The sequence below is a fragment of the Amblyomma mixtum genome, chromosome 1 (genome assembly GCF_055824585.1).
Source record: "Amblyomma mixtum isolate Tamu chromosome 1, ASM5582458v1, whole genome shotgun sequence".
In the NCBI taxonomy this organism is placed as follows: Eukaryota; Metazoa; Arthropoda; class Arachnida; order Ixodida; family Ixodidae; genus Amblyomma; species Amblyomma mixtum.
The window spans coordinates 282,980,061-283,001,042 of record NC_143012.1 but is presented as its reverse complement, the minus strand read 5'-3'; the positions used below and the strand labels follow the sequence as shown (position 1 = coordinate 283,001,042).

Here is a 20,982-nt window from a genome sequence, read left to right as displayed (position 1 = left end):
GACCCACGGGAATAGCCTTCGAATTGCAGGCGCCGTGGCTTCAGCGATCAGCTCCGGCTGCGCACAGCGGCGCTTGATCACGGAGGCCACACACGCGCACAGGAGCTTCCAGATGCCGTTCATGGAGGGCGCCTTAGGCCAAGATCATCATCATCATCGTAAACTTTTTCCTCCGCCGTGAGCTTTTGCTATCCATATCGGCATCAGCATCACCAGCTCCAGTTTTTTTTTTGTGGCGGTGAAAGTGCCGGATTCTATGGTAGCGTGTTAGTTCATCGTAGTTGTGGCTTCGCCGCCGATCATTGTTATAAGCACGGTAGGCAAGCACCTTAATAGCTAGACGGCTGGGAGTTTGTTCTCGAACATGGCAAGCGTGCGGCAGGCCAGAAATTCGACGTGGCCGAGAAGTGCGGCAGTTGTGACTGCGGCGTGCCTAAATTTTCATATGCGACTCCATGCGCCGAGGTTTTCGTGGACCTCAGTCGGGAAGGTTTCTGGCTGGAGATGAAGCTTTCCAAACAGATGTTTAAAGTGAGCATCCCTGAAAACTGTGCGCGGCTGTTCCATGCGATGTCATTGTACGTGCTGTGGGTCCGCAGCAGCTGCGATGGCAGCAGCACTAGTGAGAACTAGTAGTCAGTTCAGCAAAAACTGTTAAAATAAAGATTTGGGGCTGGGGGGAGGCGTCGGCTTGCAATCATGTAAATACAGTATCTCAGGGCCAAGTTCGGGGTGCGCCTATTATGCACGGAAATAAAAAAATTGATTTTTCGCGACCAGACTGTGGGTGCGCCTATTATGCGTGTGTACCTATTATGCGAGTAAATACGGTACATGCATTGCCTTGTGGGTAAATTGACCGCAGCAGTAGCAAGCGAAGTGGGAACATTTGAGGCTGTTCTTTTCTTGTCTGACTTGCATTGCCAGGTAACTTGCAGAAAAATGAAAATTGTTTGTGAACTTAAAATCTTATGTTCATGACATTTTCAAACACTGCATGGGCAGAATGAAACTTGCAGCTAGCTTTCTGGAATCAATTTGCCTTGGCACTGATGTTTCTAAAATTTGCGCATTTTCTTGCATGGCCTAGTATGTGTTGGTCATTGCTGTCCTCATGTTACCATCATTGCTGGTGTGACTCATATCCTTTACGAAACATCATTAATGCAACAAAAAGCTGAAGGCTGTTTACAAACATGCGACATGTTGAGTCGTAGAAGAGGGAGGGCAGATATGGGAGTCCCAACACAAGGTACCCGTCAAGTTAGATATAGCAGGGTTAATTTTTTTGCATATTGCTATGCAGGACACCTGAACTTGCATTTGCCCTCAGTGGCAAGACTGGTTGGCATTCCTCACATTGTGTCTCTTTGCTGTGCATCTGACCTGACAGGGATGCTTGTGCGTTGCACAGGGTCACTATGGACGGAGGGCCCAGCTCGCTAAGTGCTCAGTCTCCGCTGAGCTCGACCAACTCTTCACAAGACTCGCTCAACAAGGCAGCCAAGAAAAAGGGCATCAAGTCCTCGCTGGGTCGCTTCTTCAGCAAAAAGGACAAAGTCAAGGGAAAGGATCCCTATGGGCAGGAGTATGGCATCACTGGTGAGCTAACAATGACTTGTCCTTGTAACCCGGTCACTGATTCCCAATTCACTCCCCTCACCAGGTGACCGCTCATGTAGTCGCGGTTTGGAAGTCCCCGCCCCTTTTCTTTACTTCGTGCACACAAAAAATGGGAGGGTGGGATTCGGCTTGAACCACAAGTTGGTGTGTTTTATTCTAGGAAGTAGGTTTTTTTTGTCTGCTACCGGAAGTTTTCTCTTTTCTTTAAGGACACGCTCAGCATTTCTTTGGGTACACTCCCAAAGAAGCTGAAAGTGGAAAATAGCAAAGCACCTCATTGCTGTTGTTTGTCAAGGAAGTGAAGCTGCCATTTCAGTTTCATTTTGGTCCACTGGAGGTTCAAAATGGAATAGGTTCCGAGTGACCAGAGTCACTGCACTGATGGAACAGAAGGAGAATCCAGTCTGCTTTTCTGTGCCTGTGTTTTACTGGCAGAGTGGCACCTGTGAGGGCAACATGTCCTTCTCTGCATCTGCAGGGGGCATCTACATGGACAGTGACATTTGTGGTAGTGACACGGGAACCCTCTCAATGGCTGGGGGTGCACTGGGGCCAAAGACAGAGGTGGATCGGCGCACAAAAAAGAAGTGAGTGCCCTCTGTTCTTGTTTCCTTTGGGAAATCGAAAGCCTTAGTTTGCCGGAGGTGGCACTACTGCCTCCAGGTTCAGCGTGACCATTGTCTAGTTGAGCACAGGCAGTGTATTTTGTGTTTGCAACTTCCCATACAGGAGCAAGTGTTTGATATAAGACATACTTTGCTGCATCTGAGTCCATTACGAGGTATACATCACTTATGGTTTGCTGTCTCTGCAGGCATGAGCTGTTGGCAGAGGCAATGAAAGCTGGCACACCATTTGCATTGTGGAACGGACCCACTATCGTCGCTTGGCTTGAGGTAAGGGTTGGCCCTTCCTTCTTTTTTGCTACTCTACTAATTCATACTAAGTAGGAGTGTTCAAGTATTCGATATTTCAAGTATGAATCAATTATGTGGGTTATTCGGTTCACAATCAGTTTGAAAAATTTTCATTCGAGACTTTCAGTAGACTTTCAGAGGCCTTCAGTAGACTGCTGTGCATTTCTTTCTTTTTGCTTGTGGTAAAGACATCTTCAAAAAAGAAATGGTTATATAATAAAGACCGTTCGGCCATTGTGACATACCGTATTTACTCGAATCTAGGCCGGCCACGATTCTAAGCCGAGACCCGAAAGTTGAAGGCCACAGAAAAAAAAAAACTTACCTCGATTGTAGGCCGGCCGAAAAAACAACTGCGAACAAGAGGTACAGCACGCAAACGACATTTATTGCCAGGAACCCGCTCAGGCTGATCCCGGGCTGGCGTTTGGGCGAGGAGGCATATGCAACGCCAGCCCGGGATCAGCCGCCGAAGTCCCGCCCGGCTTGAAGATTTGACGACTGCTCTGCAGCGAGTATAACTTTCCGCTTGAAGGCGGCACTATAATGGCACCGCCTGTTTGGTGCCATGGTGTTGGTGATAAAAACCACGCACGAAAACTTCACTGCTGCAAATGTGCTCACGCCACCGCACGAGAACAGAACAAGGCCAAAATGGCAGCCAGTGCTCATGTGTCAGTATCGGCTACGGATAGCAACGGCTACGGATAGCAACGGCTACAGTGCTGTCTTTCGTTGGCGTTTTGTGGGGGCGCCACCTGCGTGCTACATTTATTCGTATTTTACGAATACGAAACCTCGAAACGAAATCCTCGAATCTAAGCCGACATAATTCTACATCTCGTTTTTTTGAAAAAACTATCGGCCTAGATTCGAATAAATACGGTACTTTCCACGGAACGATGACGTTGTGGCATGTACACAGTTTAGGCCACGCTTGATTATATCTCTCATCTCTCAACTAACACTGTGAGTGTCATGATCAGTGTGACACGATCAGTGTGCAGCTTGCTTAGTGCGTCAACATACGACCAGCCAAGCTGCATTGACTGTGGTGCCCTCTATTCTCTCGACATTCAATATGATGAGATTTTGTTAAAGGACAAGAATAAAATGCTTCGGCATCATTTCATATACATGTAACGGGTAATCCTAGTGATATTAACATACAGAACGGGTTCCAACCGATAATAATCTTAGATTAATCTGCCCAAGAGAGAGAACACGGTAATGTTATACACCCAAAGGTGGAAAGTAGATAATAAAGTACTATACAGACGGAACCATACTTTCGAGTGCCCCGTTATCCCACTCAGACCCTTCTAGTGAACTAGTATGCTCTAGCACAGGCAGTGCACCGATTCTGGGCGAGACAGTGAGAGCTGGCCTGGCTGGTTACACTAACGATCGTACTACTACTTAAGATGACATAATAGGCGGCACGTTTGCAGTATGATCACCATCACATTGCCATCTGCTTGTGCATCCTGTCCTTCTAGGTGAGCAGCGCCCACTTTCATGTGCACACTCCTGTGCATGCTTCAGTTCAAGCTCCGCTCAACCACTTGAACCTGCAGTACATGATGAGGGTAGCTGATTGGACAAGTTGGCTGTTAATTATGACGTCTGCAATGCTCAGAAGCACGGACAACACGAAGGAGACACCACATGCACTAACTGGCAATCATTCCCATAGAAATCTTCGACTGGACCTGCTTACATCGGTACAGGACGTCCTCACCCTCAGCAATACACCGGTTCACCTGATCTTCTTGAGCCAGCCAAGATACCTGCGGAATGCAGGTTAACAACTCCTGGGGGGATTTCTTTGTATCCGCGGCGAACTTCAGTCCTAGTGATAGAACTTTCCGCACTTCGTCGGGCAAGATGACTTGATCAGGGACGTAAAGAGGTCCCTTCCATGCATGTGGTTTCTCTATTTGTTGTCTGTGTTTCCAAGCGCTGCAGACTTCATAACTGCAGTACAGTTTTTTCCCCCCGAATTTATTACGAGTCAGCAGTGAAATTTTGTTTCATTGTAAGCGCGGCAAAATTTAGTTCCTTGTGTCGAAACTGAAAATATATGGCATTCTGTGGACATGAAGTTTTTAAAACTAAAATACTTTTTTACTTCGAAAATTTTCTTACTCTGAGGTTTATTTGAATACACGCTTTAGTCCCTTCAGCAGCAGATATGTTGAAAAGACTTCCTTTGGTTCATACTTCCACATAATGACAACAGATTTTTGTTCCCTTCCAGTCCAAATTGTCTAGAGTCAACTGTATTTGCAGCAACGACCATACAAGTGAACCTCTGATGTCCTTCCTCCCGCTCCTCTCTGCAGCTTTGGGTGGGCATGCCAGCGTGGTACGTGGCCGCGTGTCGAGCGAATGTGAAGAGTGGGGCCATTATGTCGGCGCTGTCGGACACCGAGATCCAGCGGGAGATTGGCATCAGCAACCCGCTGCACCGGCTCAAGCTGCGTCTGGCCATCCAGGAGATGGTGGCACTCACCAGCCCCTCAGCTGCCAAGCCCGCCCGCACGGCAAGTAGTTGTTTGGGCAGAGGGTGAATATGCGGAAAGGGGAAACTTGCTTCTCTGACATAGGCTACTTCGCAGAGGTTAACGTACGGTGGCACTCCCTGTAAGCTGCGGAGTCAGTTACAGGGGGCCGATAGTTGGCTGTTCGGTTACTGGTAGCACCACTAGTAGCTGGTTCTTCAGCTGCTGGGGGAGGGGTAGAAATTTTGTTCCTCCGCTACCTTTGTGTTTTGAGCAGCGCTGAGCAGTTCTCTTGAATGTCGCAGGTGATGTGACAGTCGCGCTAACCTGAGTGTTCTGAGCTAGTAAGGATGCCAGAATTTGACTTGTGGGTTCCATCAGCAGTTTCGCAACTGTCATATTCAAAGCGCTTCGGTTTGATGGTTTCCTACACACTAGTTGGGTTGGAGCTACAGTAATCCCTCGTTGTAACGAAGTCAGCGGGACGGCGAAAAAATTCGTTGTAAACGATAATTCGATATAAGCGACCGCTCGAAAAAAGCTAGAACAGTCGAGATTTAATTGCGCCACAACTGCGAGGAAGCTGACAGATGATGCCGCGCGGCGTCCACCAGCTACGGCGGTTGCTAGGCAACGGCTCAAGGTCGGTTTCTATGCCTCCTCGGAGCACTGCCACTGCGAAATCGCAAGTTCGTGGCCAATGTAGCTTTCACTACAAAATTTTCTCGTAGCACATTTGTTCTACCAGCAACTTAGTATTCATCAGCGATACTCAAAGATGATACAGTTTTCAAATTTCTTATACCAGAGTTTATTATCTATATCATGAACAAGCTTTAGCTCATTTTTGTGATCCAGACGGGATGCAGGCTGATCGACAGGCCGGCAGTTTTGGCTTACTTCACGTTCGCACAAGAGAAATACAAAGCAGCCATACGCTACCATAAAGTCTGCTTCCTAGATTCGAGCAACGACAGCATGCCTGTGCAAGAGTGGAGCTTTCGGCAACGAAGCCGCCTGCAGGAACGCGGGTGACAAACTGCGCGGCTCCCTGACTGCCCTGGTCGCCGCTAAGCCTAGCCGGTTTCGCATCGATTTCGCAGCTGTTAGCGCTTCGGGACTGGCCAGCACTCAAATAAAGGCGCTATACTCGACATCCCTTTAGTGTCAACCAGTCCCATAATAAAAGATGCGTTAGATTTCTGCGACGCCTTCAGCAATGGAACTAGCAGACGGCAGGCGAACCGCACCAAGTAGCAGCAGCACCAAAGCGGCTATTGGATGAAATTTGCTTGTATCACAGTCATCACCTCTACCTCCAAGGCTTGCTATGAATTTGAACAAACAATACTATTGCATTTTCAAACGCCGGCGGCCGGCATCAAGGCTGGCAGGCCACGGCCGGTCTCGACGCGCGAGCGAGCGAGCGCGTCGAGACCGGCCGTGGGCAGGTCGGCCCGGCTCAAAGGAGCGCGCCCTACGTCATCATGACGCTGCCGCTCTCCGCGCTCGCGTTGGCTCCCGCTTCCCGTCGTCGAGTTTGCCGCGGGCGGCCCGTCGTTGACATTTAGCAGGTTGGACGCAAGTGGCGAGCTGCAATCGGACGCTGCGGCGCCGTTCGCAATTTTGCGCCGCGGTGAATCGCGCTCGCTTTTCGCACATGTGTCCCGTCCATAACAACAAAATTCACTGACCCTACCACACATTTAGACCGTTTGTCTAGTCGAATGGCGCGAATCGACCATGACCGGCCACTTTTCCGCAACCAAGACACCGCGGTTTTCAGGCATCGCAAAGCGCGAGGAAAACTTTATTTTCGTGTGGATTCTGTCACGGGGAACACCAGGAATGTGCTTCTGATCAAGATTAACGGTTCAGTCGTGCTGCACCATGGAATTTGGCCCCGCTGAGCAGGGGACACTCAGCACTCTCTTGGTGCCCATTACTAGGCAAGTCATCGATCGTGGGTTTGATACTCTTGTGGCCTGTTCTATGCCTGCATGAGTCTAATTCGTCGGCGGTATTAATTTGGCACTGCATGCGCAAAGGGTCGCCGCCATGGCGGCGATGCCTACGCTTGGCGGCGGCGATGTCTCCGCTCGCCACTTCACTCTAAGCGGGTCAAGCTCTTCGTGCGCTTCGAGTAATGCGGCTTAAAATGCATGCGTTTGGGTCGGGACCGGAAGAAATTTCTAATAAAGCGATTTCGTTATTACGAGGGATTACTGTATGTGCGGACTGACGACACCTGGCTGGCAGAAAGACAACTGTTCTTATGCATTTGCGCTACTTATGGTGCTGATTATCACCTCGGGGCATTTGAGCAGTGTTGTATATTGAACTTTTTAGCATTTTAGCCCATGCCTGGTAGTCCACTTAGCTTGCTGCCGTTGCAAAGCATGGCACTTGAGACTTTTTTTTTTTTTTTTGCAAACTTATCTGGTTGCGTGCACTAAGGTTGATAGGGGCTCCCCCTCTTTTCTGTTTGTGCTATATGCTCTTGGAGCTGCTGCTGCCACTTGCAAGTTGCAGAGTGCACCTTCGGCACATTTTTAAATTGTCTCCAATCTATGCAGAGTAGGTTCAAACAGTGGTGGCATCAAGAACCGATAGGCACTATGTAACAGGGAACAGGGAACTTGCATTACTCTTGCACACTTGTAGCTGTAATGTATCCGTTTCTGTGCATGGCCCTTGATGCTTATCTAAATATAGCCGACCTCAGTTGGTGAGGCACTTATTGTGGTGTCTCGCACTATGGTGAAATCGAGGCTGTTGAGTTGACATCTTGCACACTTGTAGCTGTAATGTATCCGTTTCTGTGCATGGCCCTTGATGCTTATCTAAATATAGCCGACCTCAGTTGGTGAGGCACTTATTGTGGTGTCTCGCACTATGGTGAAATCGAGGCTGTTGAGTTGACATCTTGCACACTTGTAGCTGTAATGTATCCGTTTCTGTGCATGGCCCTTGATGCTTATCTAAATATAGCCGACCTCAGTTGGTGAGGCACTTATTGTGGTGTCTCGCACTATGGTGAAATCGAGGCTGTTGAGTTGCCATAATGCTGTTGATTTGGTGGCTTGGCAAGAAAATACATCTCTTAGCAGTCTGGATCTCTGTGCCTATCGGTCAAAGGTAAACCTGTGGAGGTTTACATGTTGCACAGGTTCTGCTGAATGTGTTCAGATGAAGACAGTAATTGAGATCTGATGCATATTCTTTGTTTTCAATTAATTTTTTTTTAAAGGTATGGATAGGCATGTTGACGCAAAGTAATGATCTTAGCTTTGGAAGAGATGCTGTAGTTTTCTAGAAAAAAAAATTGTATACTGCACCACAAGAGGTGGAAAGCGTTGCTATTGTGATTTCGAAAAATTACAAGCTTGGAGCCATGTACAACAAAAAATTTTGTCAAGCTTCAGTATTTTCTTAGCTATTATATGCAAACTTTTCTGCTTGAATCAGCACAGAAAAACTTTTTTCACAGTTGGAATTTCGCTGCAAATAAAAATTGCAAACATTGCTCAATGTTGGCCGTTCCAAAAACTGAACATTTCAGGACGACCGATCAGATAAGATGAAGTGAGAGATGGAGTGAGAACTTGATGTTGAAACATTTCCTCAGTATTCTTCAGTCCTCTCATCTACCATCAGAAAAATTGTGTACTTCTGGACGGTTAAGTTTTTTTTTTTGTATCTCATGAAATCCTGTGGAATTCAAAATTTGTGAAAGATGTCTGATTTTGACTCACCTTTAAAGGGACAGAACTCTTAATTTTAAAGGGACACTGAGGAGAATTTGAAGTTGTCTTGTATCAACAGAATACCAGCTCCTGATTACAAAAACGCCACTCATACTGACAACAAAGCTCTTGTAACGTAGAAAAGAGCAATAACCAAAATACAGGTATCGCCGCCACAGGCCAAACTCGCAAGTACAAGCGTGATGACATCATAGGACAAAACAGTGTTGCTTACTCCGTTTCATGCATAGCAGTCAACGCAGCGAAGGCTGCGGCGCCTGTTCGCGCTCCTCATCCGCATCGTAATGTAGTGCGTCAAAAGTGAAAAGAGTAATGAACTTGAAATTGAAGTAAATGTTGGTCGATATCGTAGTATAATAATAAAAGTGTTTTATTTTGCAAAAAGATTGCTTTTTTTTATGTTCTTCAAAACAGAGTGCCTTAGTTTTCTGTTTCTTTTTTCCGGCTCCTCCTGTATCAGGTTTTCGCAGCTAGGCCGGCCAGTAATGTCGTCTGCTTTCGTTTTTCGGTTTCTGAGTCTGCGAAAATGGCGCCGCTATCTCCTACTCGCTTGTTTTCTTCGCCCACTGCGGCTTCAAAAACATCTCCTGCTCGCCTATTCTCCAAGCTGAAGTCTCCGAAAATTTCGAAAGACTGCAAGCAGGTGATTGTCAACGTTTACTCTAGCGTAAGGAAGCGCTTCCCGGAGAAGACTGTGCGTAAAGTTCTCGAAACTGTGGGCGAGATGACTGGGGTGAGCCCTCGGACAGTTGCGAGGTTCAAGAATGAAGGTCTCTCTACTGGAATAAGATCACCGCAAAAACGACCTAGCAAGGTGACAATATCTAGCTCTCACAGTGTTAAATATGACAGCTTTGCACTCAACGCCATCCGACTCAAGTTACATCGTACGTATACCGAACGCGAAATACTATACTTTGGACAGTATCCTGGATGAAGTGAGATGCCGATTTGCCGGACATGAGTAATGATTCATTGTGTGCCGCATGCTCGCTCATTGCCCGAGAAAAGCACTTCGCAATCACGTCCGTCGCCTTTACACTACACTGCCTTTTCCCTTAGAAACAAGTAAATAGCGCTGTGTTTTCAAAGTAGGTATTAGAGTTTGACAGTTTCGAGTTTCTACCTAATGAATCTTTTAAGAAAAAAAAAAGAACCCAGCCAAGCTGGGAGTCGAACCTTGGCCCCTTATAAAATGAACAGACAGGCGCGCGCTTCGTACCACTAAGCGACGACGCGAGGCGGACGGATACATTTCGTTTGTTTTTTGCAGCGGACTACTTTCGTACCTTTGGCAGCGTTGACTGCTATGTATGAAACAGAGTATAGAACCAATGGTTCTAGTAACACTGGAACATAAGGAGCCACGAATCACTGAGGCGCAGCCAATGCATGCGTAAATCTCCTTCATGTCGCCGCATGGCGCCACATACCCAGCAGCTACGCGCGCTCTTGCAGCATCGGGATCAATCAGCTACAGCTCACCGGCTGTAGGCGGGCTCCCGGTATTCCGCTAATGGTAACAAGGTACACGGTATGCTAAAGGTGTTTATTTGCGAGGACTTTGTTGGCGACTTCGAGAACAGGATCCATCGTAACGACGCCGGTGCAAATGTAAGCAGAGCGACGGTAGCGACGGCCGCAATAGCCGGTAGATGCCTTCAAAGTGTGGCCGGCAGTAGCTTTCATCTCGGCTGCTGCTAGGCCGCTCTGCTGGCCGTCAGAAATCACGGAGTCTGCGTTACGTCATGTGCACGCCATGTTTCACGTCACTTAGTCCTTTGTAGTCATAGGAGAATCCCAAGTTTGAATCTGAGCTGCGGGAAAGGTTTTTCAGCTTCGAATCCAGATTTCTTAGAAATAAATGCATCTTTCGCTGCCGGCCAAGTGGCAATGAAGCCATGAAATGCCGAACTATCGGATTTTGCTATAAAAAAAATATTAATAGGGCTCTCCTCACTGTCCCTTTAAGCAACCAATTTTTTTCAGCGCAACGGAAAGCTTGCTGTCTAAGATGCCTGATACCGCAACAGTTTTGTTAGAAAAGTTATAGCTGATTTTTGCCGAGATATTTTCTACAGCGCAAGTTTGTATGTATCCAGATGCTGGAAACCATTATCAGCAACAGCAATGGCGATAGCATGTTGGCAGTAGTGATGTACCAAAGGCTATTATATATCTCACCTCACAGACAACAATTAGGTATATTCAATATAGAGCAGCATCCATTTCAGTTTCCACACCCAAAGCTGTTACGGCACAGTGATTTATGTCTCTTTGACGAAAGCTTTAGTGGACCGTGGTTTCCGCTTTATTTAAGAAATGCAAAACACAGTGGTACCATCTAGTGACAAAAGCTAAAAGCATATCTTCGACAATGCAAAGGGTGCGATGCTTTTTGAGCAATGTTTGCAATTTTTTTGCAGCAAAATTTCAACTGTGAGAGAAGTTTTTTACTTTGAAAAGTTACCTTGTAATTAATGATAATATACAGAGGCTTGATAAACTTTTATGTTTTGTTCCACATGGCTCTAATCTTTAAATTTTACAAAATCGCAAAAGCGACGTTTCCGTCCTCTTGTGATAAGCAATTCTTTTTTTAGAAAAATGCAGTGTTTCTTCTAAAGCTAAGGAGCATTCCTTTGTGTCAGCACCTTTGCCCATCTCGTATGAAAATTTCATTCCTTGATTGGTGTCCTCATGTGAGTGCACCCTGCTGCTGTTCCTCCCTGTGCCGTGTCTGATGCCTCTGATGGATGCAGAGCCTGGCCTTTGGGGAGATGAACCACGAGTGGCTGGGCAATGAGTGGCTGCCTAGCCTGGGGCTGCCCCAGTATCGGTCCACCTTCATGGAGTGCCTGGTGGACGCCCGCATGCTCAGCCACCTCTCCAAGAAGGACCTGCGGGTGCATCTCAAGATGGTCGACAACCTGCACAGGTACTCAGACATTCCACTTCGGCAGTCTCACCTCCGTTCACCCTTTTTTGTGGCTCCCAGTCGGGCCTGTTCCTATAGTGCAACACGGCCATTCGGTCTGCTGTCGGGCATCGCCTGACAAGCTTCTCTGTAGTGGAATGAGTTTTCCTCACCACGCATGATGCACCATTTCTTAAGCCACACATTGCCCAAATGTGTGGCAAAAGTAAACATTCCATGAGTTGTTCTTGCACAGTTGTTGTTTCCTCTTACGGTGCCCAAAACTAAGTTTCGGACCTGAATGGAAACAATTTGGATAAAAGTTTCGGCCTGCAAAGGGTACTTCTGTTAAGATGAACTTCTGATGAGGCAAAGTAGTGTTTATCGTCCTTTCCAGTTTGCCTAAAGAGTGTTGTACATTTGATGGAACACTCATTATGCTTGCTCTGAGGCTTTAACCACGTTACTGCTAACCACCTTTTGCCTGGTTATTGTGTTCTTTTTTTTTTACTGCATTCTGGTTAAGATATGTTAGCTGTTTCATGCACGTAGTGGCATGTTTCAAAAATATGCACCCTGACTTGAAGCAACTGCCTACAAGAAATAAGGATTAGAGTTAGTGTGCTCAAGCTTTTAATGCTTTGCTGCTTGCAGAACAAGTCTTCAGTGCGGTGTGAGCTGTCTCAAGCGAGTCAACTATGACAAACAGGAGCTTGCTGAACGGAGGAAAAACAGTGAGAATGAAACAAAAGGCAAGTGAATCACATTTTGTACCTCACGCTCCCTTGGTAATGCGCCTGCGGAGTGGTTCATGATATTCCCCAGGGAAGTAGCAGGCCATCTGTAAGTGGGTCATGACAGATCTGTGCCAAGACTTCAAAAGTAGCTGCCACACTTCACAGGATAAATTGAATTCGGATGCACATAGCTCAGCCTTATATGTATCCAACACCCGTGCCTGTGTAAAGTTATTAATGTAATATTATATGCTCCTATTACACATGTACAATAAAACCTCATTAAAATGTACCCGCTTAAACAGTACTTTAGTTTTAAAAGTAGTAAAGTCAAGTCCCCGACTGAGTGCCCATTGAACATAAGGCATTTTGCATCCGCATAAACTGTACCAGCTTATTGTGGTTGTATCGGTTAGCGCGTACCATTTTCACTTTTCGACGCACTCGTGCGTGACGAATTCACGCCGGTAGCACCGACTCAAAGGACAGTTCTGCTAGTGACGCAACAATCTTCCATAAATACCGCTGATGAGACGGCAAGCCACACAGCCGATGACAAATCGGCGCCAAAGTTGGTGATGATACAACTAGCGCCATCTTTGGGGGTTTTTTTTTGCAGCAGCAATAACTACCCGTTGCCTCCGCGACGGTGAGCCGCCGGAGCCGATCGCGGAGGCCACGAACTACCGCAGTGGCATGGCAGTGGCACATCCACCCACCTCCCCTAGCGGGCCTGGTTTTGGGCTAGTCCGCGCGAACACCCCCCCCCCCCCCCCCGTGTACCTCAATGGTTCAGACCTTATTTTGCCTCCGCCCGCTACGAACGTAACTGGAGGAGGATTTGGCGCTAGCGTTTGTAAATTCCTGAACAACGGCCGCGCTAGCGTCAGCCCCAGTCAACTTTCGCACGTGCGACGTTTCTTTGAGCGGAGTGCACCGAGAGGTCGAGATTTCGCGGTTCCCATCATGCCGAAGCTTGGACAGAAGCACCGGGTGCTCAGCATCAAAGACAAGTTGGAGATAGTGCATGCTATCGAGAGTGAAGTGAAGAGATCTTTACTGGTACGCGAGAGAGACCTACCGCTGACAGCTGTTTGTGGCATTTGGAAAGCCAGAGAAAAGCTGCTCCGCAATGTTGCCGCTACTAGGAAAGGATGTCGAGTACGAGGCTCAACGTTTCCGGATGTGGAGGAGGCGCTGATGCGATGGCTGAAAGCAGCTCGGGCAAAAAATCTGCCTGTTAGCGGACGTCTACTCATTGAGAAGGCCCGGGTTTTCGCCTCACAGCTGAGCCACGACGACTTCGTGTGCAGCAATGGCTGGCTGGCGAGGTTTAAAGCGAGGCATGGCATCAGCACCAAGACTGTAGCTGGAGAAGGTGCCGCAGCTGACGTGGATGGCGCAGAAGATTGGAAGAATGGCCAGCTGGGACAAATCTTGGAGGACTATGCGCCTGATGATATTTTTAACATGGGCGAGTCAGCGCTGTTTTTCAAGCTGCTGCCAAATAGAACGCTTGCGTTCAAGGGTGCATTGTGCACTGGTGGCAAGCATGCGAAGGACCGGATTTCGGTTGCATTCGGAGTTACATAATATGTCAGGAAGTGAGAAACTGCCGCTTCTTGTCATTGGCAAGTCAGCGAAGCCGAGGTGTTTCAAGAGCGCCCGACTGCCGTCAGGAGTCTTCTACAGAAGCAACACTAAAGCGTGGATGACCGGGAAACTTTTTGAAGAGTATGTGCACCTCATTGACCACCGTTTTGAGGCGAAAGAAAGAAGTGTTACGAGTCTTGACAACGCATCGGCGCACGTCGCACTGGATGACCTGAAGGCTGTGAAGTTAGTGTTTTTGCCGCCGAACACTACAGCGATGGCCCAGCCCTTGGACCAAAGGATCATTCGAGCTGTTAAGCAGCTGTACAGAAAAAAACCTGCTGCGCAGGATGCTGCTAGCACTCGAATGTGACAAAGTGTACACCATTGACCTGCTGGGCGCGATTCACCTGCTGGAATACGCATGGCGACAAGTAGAGTCTGCAGACGTGCAGAACTGTTTCAAGCGTGCAGGTTTTAGTGAACCGAGTGATGCAGACGACGCAAGCGACATCAGCGACATCGCAGACCAAGCTTGTGATGGCCTGCTCGCTGAAGTTCTTGAGAGGGAAGGTGCTTCAGAAGCCATTACCTTCTCAGATTTCAGGGATGTCGACAGTGAATTGGAAACTTCGCCGGAGCCATTGTTGCCTCAGTTGTGGCCGAAGTGTCGCCAACGGACAGTGATGAGGACGACGTAGAAAGTGTGGGGGATTCGGGCCCAACAGTGGCAGAGGCTGCGCGCGCTGTAAACGTCATGCGACTGTTTGCCGAAAAAAGGGGACTGGCCGAGAAGCTGGCTCGCGGCCTAAATGAGTTTGAGGCTGCTGTTGTCGCTGCCAGAACACCGCGGCATCAAACAAAGATTGCCGATCTTTTTCAGTGCAAAATAAAGGCTGCATGTTTTTTTGTTCCTTCTTTCATCTACTACTGATCTCTGGTTTTGTTTTTTGGCAGGTAAGTGGACGATTTTATGCTACTTCTGTTAAGCGGTACTACCATTTAGTACATACTTTTTCCGAGCTCCGGCCAACTACGGTTCAATGAGGTTTCACTGTATTTATTTATACTCATGGTATACACACTCTTTATTAATATCAGTACAGAGGATGCAATGGTGTGAATGCAATTTTTTTTTCATTGATCCTGCCATTAATTGGTTTGCCTTTACAATTACGCTACAATTTATATTACATCATAACTTAAAAACGATGCATCTCTCGATGCAGAGTTGTCACCTGTGAGTTGCTTTCATTCAGTGCTGCTGAGCCTGCCTTGCCTCCTTCAATTGTACCAGTGCACAAGGGAGTGCACAACGAGCAAGGCATTAAGAGTACTGCATCTTTGAGCTGTCGGTGCGTGTATGAAAATTTCATGCAGGGTGTCCAGTGGGCGGGAAAAACTGCGACGCAGTTGCAGTGAAACCTCAATGTAACAAACATGAATATTACGAATTATTGGCTACATCGAACTCTTCCTAAATGTTTTTGATAAGGTGTAATTTTCACTTTATATATGAAACGCGGTTGGCCCTAAAACTGATACTATATCAAACTCTTCAGCGCCAAGCAGTGCCCATTCGTGGGGCAGACGGCAGGCTTTGCTGCTCTGCGTAAATGACTGGTGGTGGTGCGGCAAGCATTCCCTCCAAGTTTCGCACTTTTATCTCGCACTAGTGTTCTTATCTTGCACTTGTCAAACAGCACCACGAAAGATAAAACGGTGTAAAGGGTTGGACACCAAGCGGTCAGCATGCATTACACCTCTCGCATTCATCGACAGCGTCCCGGAAGCATCGGCATGGTTGATTGTTAACTTTGCTCTAACCAGTGAGCGCTATATCTGCTCTCATGGAGGTGGGGAAAATAGCGGTAGCTTTCGCTGTAATGTACCAGTTTTCACGCTACACAGCTGTGATGCGGAGAAGCCACTGTTATGAATTTTGGCTACATTGAACTATGTTTTGATTTTTTTACATGTTTGCTATAATGAGGTTTGCCTGCATTGGGCATGCTGCATTTGCACCTTCAGTCTCGTGCTTTTCTCGTTCACTGCTGCTGCTTGGCTATCCGTGCTGCCAACGCTTGTTTCTTCCCCCACCTTGCAGATGTGGTGGTGTGGTCCAATGAGCGGGTGATCAAGTGGGTGAACAGCATTGGGCTGCGTGAGTACTCCAACAACCTGCTGGAATCGGGGGTGCACGGAGGCCTGGTTGCCCTCGATGACACCTTCGACCACTCTGCCCTGGCCCTGGCACTGCAGATACCCACGCAGAACATTCAGGTGCATTGCTAAGTCTGTGCCTAGATGTACAGTCTGTATCAAAAGCAAAGAGCTCAAGGGGTCTTCCTCTAAGCCTTAAAGTGGGACTCCAGTTGCGCCCAGAAGACCCAACAACCCCGCCGCGGTGGCTCAGTGGTTACGGCGCTCGGCTGCTGGCCCGAAAGACGCAGGTTCGATCCCGGCCGCAGCGGCTGAATTTAGGTGAAGGCGAAATTCGAGAGGCCGTGTGCTGTGCAATGTCAGTGCATGTTAAAGAACTCCAGGTGGTCGAAATTTGGAGCCCTTCACTACTGCATCCCTCATAGCCTGAGTTGCTTTGGGACGTTAAACCTCATTAAACCAATTAAACTAAACCAGAAGACCTAACTGTCAGAGGGTTAAGGACGAGATCTCCTCTGACATTCAAGAAATCTGGAACGCTGGCAGTGCATAATGAGCCACACAGCTTGACCAGGAACACAGACCCCCTTGGGTTGTAAACTTTTGAAAAGGCTATTTACTTGAGTTGGTACCGAGAAAAACTACTGTACATAAAACATTCCTTTTAAAGAGATCGTTTGTGCTGTTGGCCATAATAAGAAGGTGATTAAGATGAAAACTGTAAGGAAATGAAAATTTATTGACTGCACAAATCATTGAACGCTGTTGCTTTTTGACATGGTCTCTGCTGCGCTACATACAAGCTTACTGGCTTTCTGGAAGTTTGTAAATGCCTTTAGAAAAAGAAAGTGCCTTGGCTGTGGCTCGGAGGGAACTTTTTCCCTCACGTCGCCCACATCATGTGTCCAAAAATATGGTGACCACCAGGAACGAGATGATGGGGGTTTGGCAAATGTGGGAGGCACTCAAAATTCGGGTTTTTGACTGCTGGTGCAGTTGCACGGGCAGTATGGTGCCATGCATTGGCAGGAGACTACTCAAGAGGCCATGTCTTTTCAGTGAGTGCAGGTCACAGGTACTTATCAGGAGCTCTGGGTGTGTTGAAGAGGCTTTTCCTTGGGACATGTGGTGTTCCAGAATTACCGCTTTTCATCCCTGGACAGGGTCGTTATTACTTTTCCAGCAGATGGCCAAGTCTAGCATTACTGCATCCTGGTGAACTTGTTTGATACCACTCTTTGCTTGCGCACTTTGTCACCAGCTGGTGGCAGTGCACCCAACTCTCACCACACTATATGTTTGTGGCTTTGTTAGAGTTGTGCAAATCCAGTATCTTCTTTTTTCCTCAGGCAGATAGTTTTGTTACTGTCTATCAGGCATGCAAATGACCGCATTTTCTTGGCCTGCATTCTGTGCCGCTCTCCTCCCATTGGCCCATACCATTTGTGAGTCTGCAGGAAAAAGGGTGACAGCTGCAGCCTGTCTGCTGTGTCATTAAGAAAGCCAGGGTGGGCATTCAAAAAGGGATCTGAAATGGCTAACATATTTTCCTTGCCAAGAATGTAGGTTTACTGGTCTGTATTTAGAGCATCTATGTTTTCATAATCGTCGGAATTCAGTCTAATAATTGGGTTGGCTTATTTGCCTTGTGCTATTCTGGACCATGAGAGGGAAATAGCTAGAAGAATAAAAATGGGGTGGAGCGCATGTGGCAGGTTCTCTCAGATCATGAATGGCAGTTTGCCAATAACCCTCAAGAGAAAAGTATACAACAGCTGTATCTTACCGGTACTTACCTATGGGGCAGAAACGTGGAGGCTAACGAAGAGGGTTCAGGTTAAGTTAAGTGCAACGCAGCGAGCTATCGAAAAAAAAAAATTACAGGTGTAACTTTAAAGGGGCTCTGAAATACTTTCTGAGGAGAGTACATCAACTCGCTCAGTCTCTACATTGTGTTGTCATGAAAACCTGAACCAAATAATACATGAAGCAAAGGACCCACAATCACGCATGAAAGGTGGCGAGCCCTTCCCGATGACTTATTCATGCTCGTACCCTCCTCCTGTCGCTCGTACCTGGATGCACAGGTTGAGAGGTGGCTCCTGGTTAGATTCTTTCAGATGTCAGGCAGCTGCCATGGCCGCAGCCAATAAGCCACCTAGCTCCAGCGGGTCGGGAAGCTCTGCTCCTGGAGGTGGGGCCGGCAGAAGAGCGCCGACCTTCCAGCATGCAAAAAGTGACGAGAGGAGAAGTAAAGGCGCAAAGACGCTAAAATTCAAATTCTGACAAACAGATAACTCAGCTTCTACACAGTGCATTAAAAAAAATCTTGCTGGACAATATTTGTGAAGCGGCGTGCTTCAACATCCCAGGCATACCGCAACTTTGTTACAGTCCCTTTCAGAGCCCCTTTAAGAGACCGGAAGCAGGCAGAGTGCTTGGGAGAGCAAATTCTGGTTAATGACATCCTAGTCAAAATCAAGAGGAAGCAATGGGCTTGGGCAGGGTATGTAATGTGAAGGCAAGATAACCACTGGTCCCTAAGGGTAACGGAGCGGATTCCAAGAGAAGGCAGGCGTATAGCTGGGGGCGGCAGAAAGTTAGGTGGGCAGGTGAGATTAAGAAGTTTGTGAGGATACGGTGGCCGCAACTGGCGAAGGACAAGGTTAATTGGAGAGACATGGGAGAGGCCTTTGCCCTGCAGTGGGCGTAGTCAGGCTGATGATGAGGATTTGCCATGCTCAAAAGATGCTGCAGTAACACAAAAAGAGCATTATATTGATAATCTTATCAGGCCTTTTTTTTGTTTCAGGTTAGGCACTTAAATGCAGGTATTTTGTGGCTACATTTTTTTTGTATTTATTGTTGAATGAAATTGGTTTTATGTGAATCATTTTAATTTGTAGATAATTGTGCTCCATCATGGCAGATAACAACACATATTTTTGGCATGCTTTTGGTAGCTCACTAATGTTAAGAGAAATATCGTGGCACTGCAAGTTGCTCTGAGTTTGCTGACTGAGTGCCTGACACGAACAGGTGACTTTGTGCCATACTTTTCAAAAGTGTAAGTTTGCTTTTCCCCATTACACTTTCATCAACAAATGGCATCACTGTCCAACAGTCAATCGAGGGCTGAACAGGCCAGCCAGTGCTTGGTAACTGCACTTGGTGCTGTCACGGTAACCACGTAAACATCTTCCACATCGTAAAATTCATGAATTGTGCCTGCATTTGCTGCGCTAAAAATTGGTGGCCCCCCTACCGTTACTTATGCATGCAGTATTTTCATGAAGGTGGGCTGACATTTTTGAAAAAGGGGGGGTGGCTATTGGCAGTATGCTCTGCAGAGAAGCTCGCCTGTGGAATGTTGCATTTTTTCATATACGAGCAGTGGAGGGTCCATAATAGTGCAATTTGGCATGTGCACTGCCTTTGCGCTGAGGCCTTCGTTTGCAAGTCGGCAACATCTGCTGTAGTCTAACATTGCTCCTGCCAATGCAACGGATGATACACAGGCAGAGTGAAAACAGCTGTGCCAACGAGCTGAACAAGTTGGTGCACCGAGAAACACTTGTAGAGTGGTACTGCGGAGGCTTGTAGCCGATGCCTACTTCCCCAGGGCCCGAGTCTGATGAGTGCACATCTCTGCTTGCAGGTACGGCAGCTACTTGAGCATGAGTTTAGTAACCTTCTTATCATGGGGACCGAAAGGAGACCTGACGATGTAAGTCTGCCTTTCCTCACTTTGCACAGCACAGTGATTGTCTGCTGTGGCTTGTTTACTTTGTGTTATTGTGTTGTTCACCGTACCACTGTGTGTTACAGTATTAAACTTTTGTAGCTGCAGCAGAGCTTGCTTAGCTTGTTTAAAATTGTGATTAATTTAGATTTAATGGAACAAACCTGGCACACCTTAAGGGCACTGGATAGACTGGAAACCTTTCGTACCCACAAAGGTGCCATAAGAATTTGTGCTTAGGGTGGCACTGTTCTGCGGTGCAACTGGATCACAAATGGAATCCAGTTGCTTTCCTTTCTTTTTTTTTTTGTCATAGTTTGTGAAGGGAAGAACAAAATATAATTGTGTGGCACTGGTGCAGGAAAGAGCACACCTGCCACATGTGCTTGCACTGGCTCCAAGGCCACTGTGTGTGCCAGCTGCGAGGAAGTGATTGCTAAAAACGGATGCCACGCAGGCATAAAGTGAAAACCAAAGAATAAAAGGTCGTTTTTGTTTTGTTTTTTTTAACTGCTCATAGCAGTGTTTCCACTCAGTCCATGCAGTGTCACACTGTTCTGCCATGCACTCTTGTCTACTCTGTTGTACAGTGCTGTATAGACAAGTCTTCAGTCTACTTGTGCCATTATAAGGCTGAGCATAAACCAGCACCATGTTTACAAACATAGGGGCGTGCTTGCAGATGCTCGCAGGGTATCGGCGGTGCTGTTGTCCGCTTGCTGCGGTGCGCGGTTTGCTTATCATGCCATTAGAGAACTTCTATATTACAGCTGTGTAGCCTGTGTAGTTTGAATGATTGTATGATGCAGCAAGTATTTCTTTGCAATGCTTTTGGCTTTGCTGTCGGCCTTTCCAAGTGTAGATCCTTTTTTTCTTTGTTGATTGTGCGCATTCCCAATTGCTGATTGTCGATCACTCGTTTTGTGTTTCCTTGCTGCTGTTAAATGCAACTCAGCACCGTTTCAAGAACCATGTATCCACTCCTGCTTTGACTGCCAAGAAGCTGTTGGCAGTATTTA

At 47.3% G+C, this 20,982-nt stretch overlaps 1 protein-coding gene across 3 annotated transcripts in view; it reads left to right on the top strand.

Annotated features, from left to right (window-relative positions):
• The window catches only part of Liprin-alpha (PTPRF interacting protein alpha), a 57,283-nt gene that overhangs the window by 30,088 nt on the left and 6,213 nt on the right, over window positions 1-20,982 (top strand). For 2 of the 3 annotated variants that reach the window (XM_089566238.1, XM_089566236.1), the window contains 8 exons: window positions 1,415-1,602; window positions 2,102-2,210; window positions 2,438-2,519; window positions 4,886-5,086; window positions 11,574-11,749; window positions 12,383-12,480; window positions 16,166-16,341; window positions 19,880-19,948. In XM_089566238.1, coding sequence (XP_089422364.1) covers window positions 1,415-1,602; window positions 2,102-2,210; window positions 2,438-2,519; window positions 4,886-5,086; window positions 11,574-11,749; window positions 12,383-12,480; window positions 16,166-16,341; window positions 19,880-19,948 — 1,099 coding nt within the window. Of the gene's footprint in view, window positions 1-1,393; window positions 1,603-2,101; window positions 2,211-2,437; window positions 2,520-4,885; window positions 5,087-11,573; window positions 11,750-12,382; window positions 12,481-16,165; window positions 16,342-19,879; window positions 19,949-20,982 lie in introns of all 3 variants that reach the window. The other variant, XM_089566237.1, reaches the window with a different exon arrangement.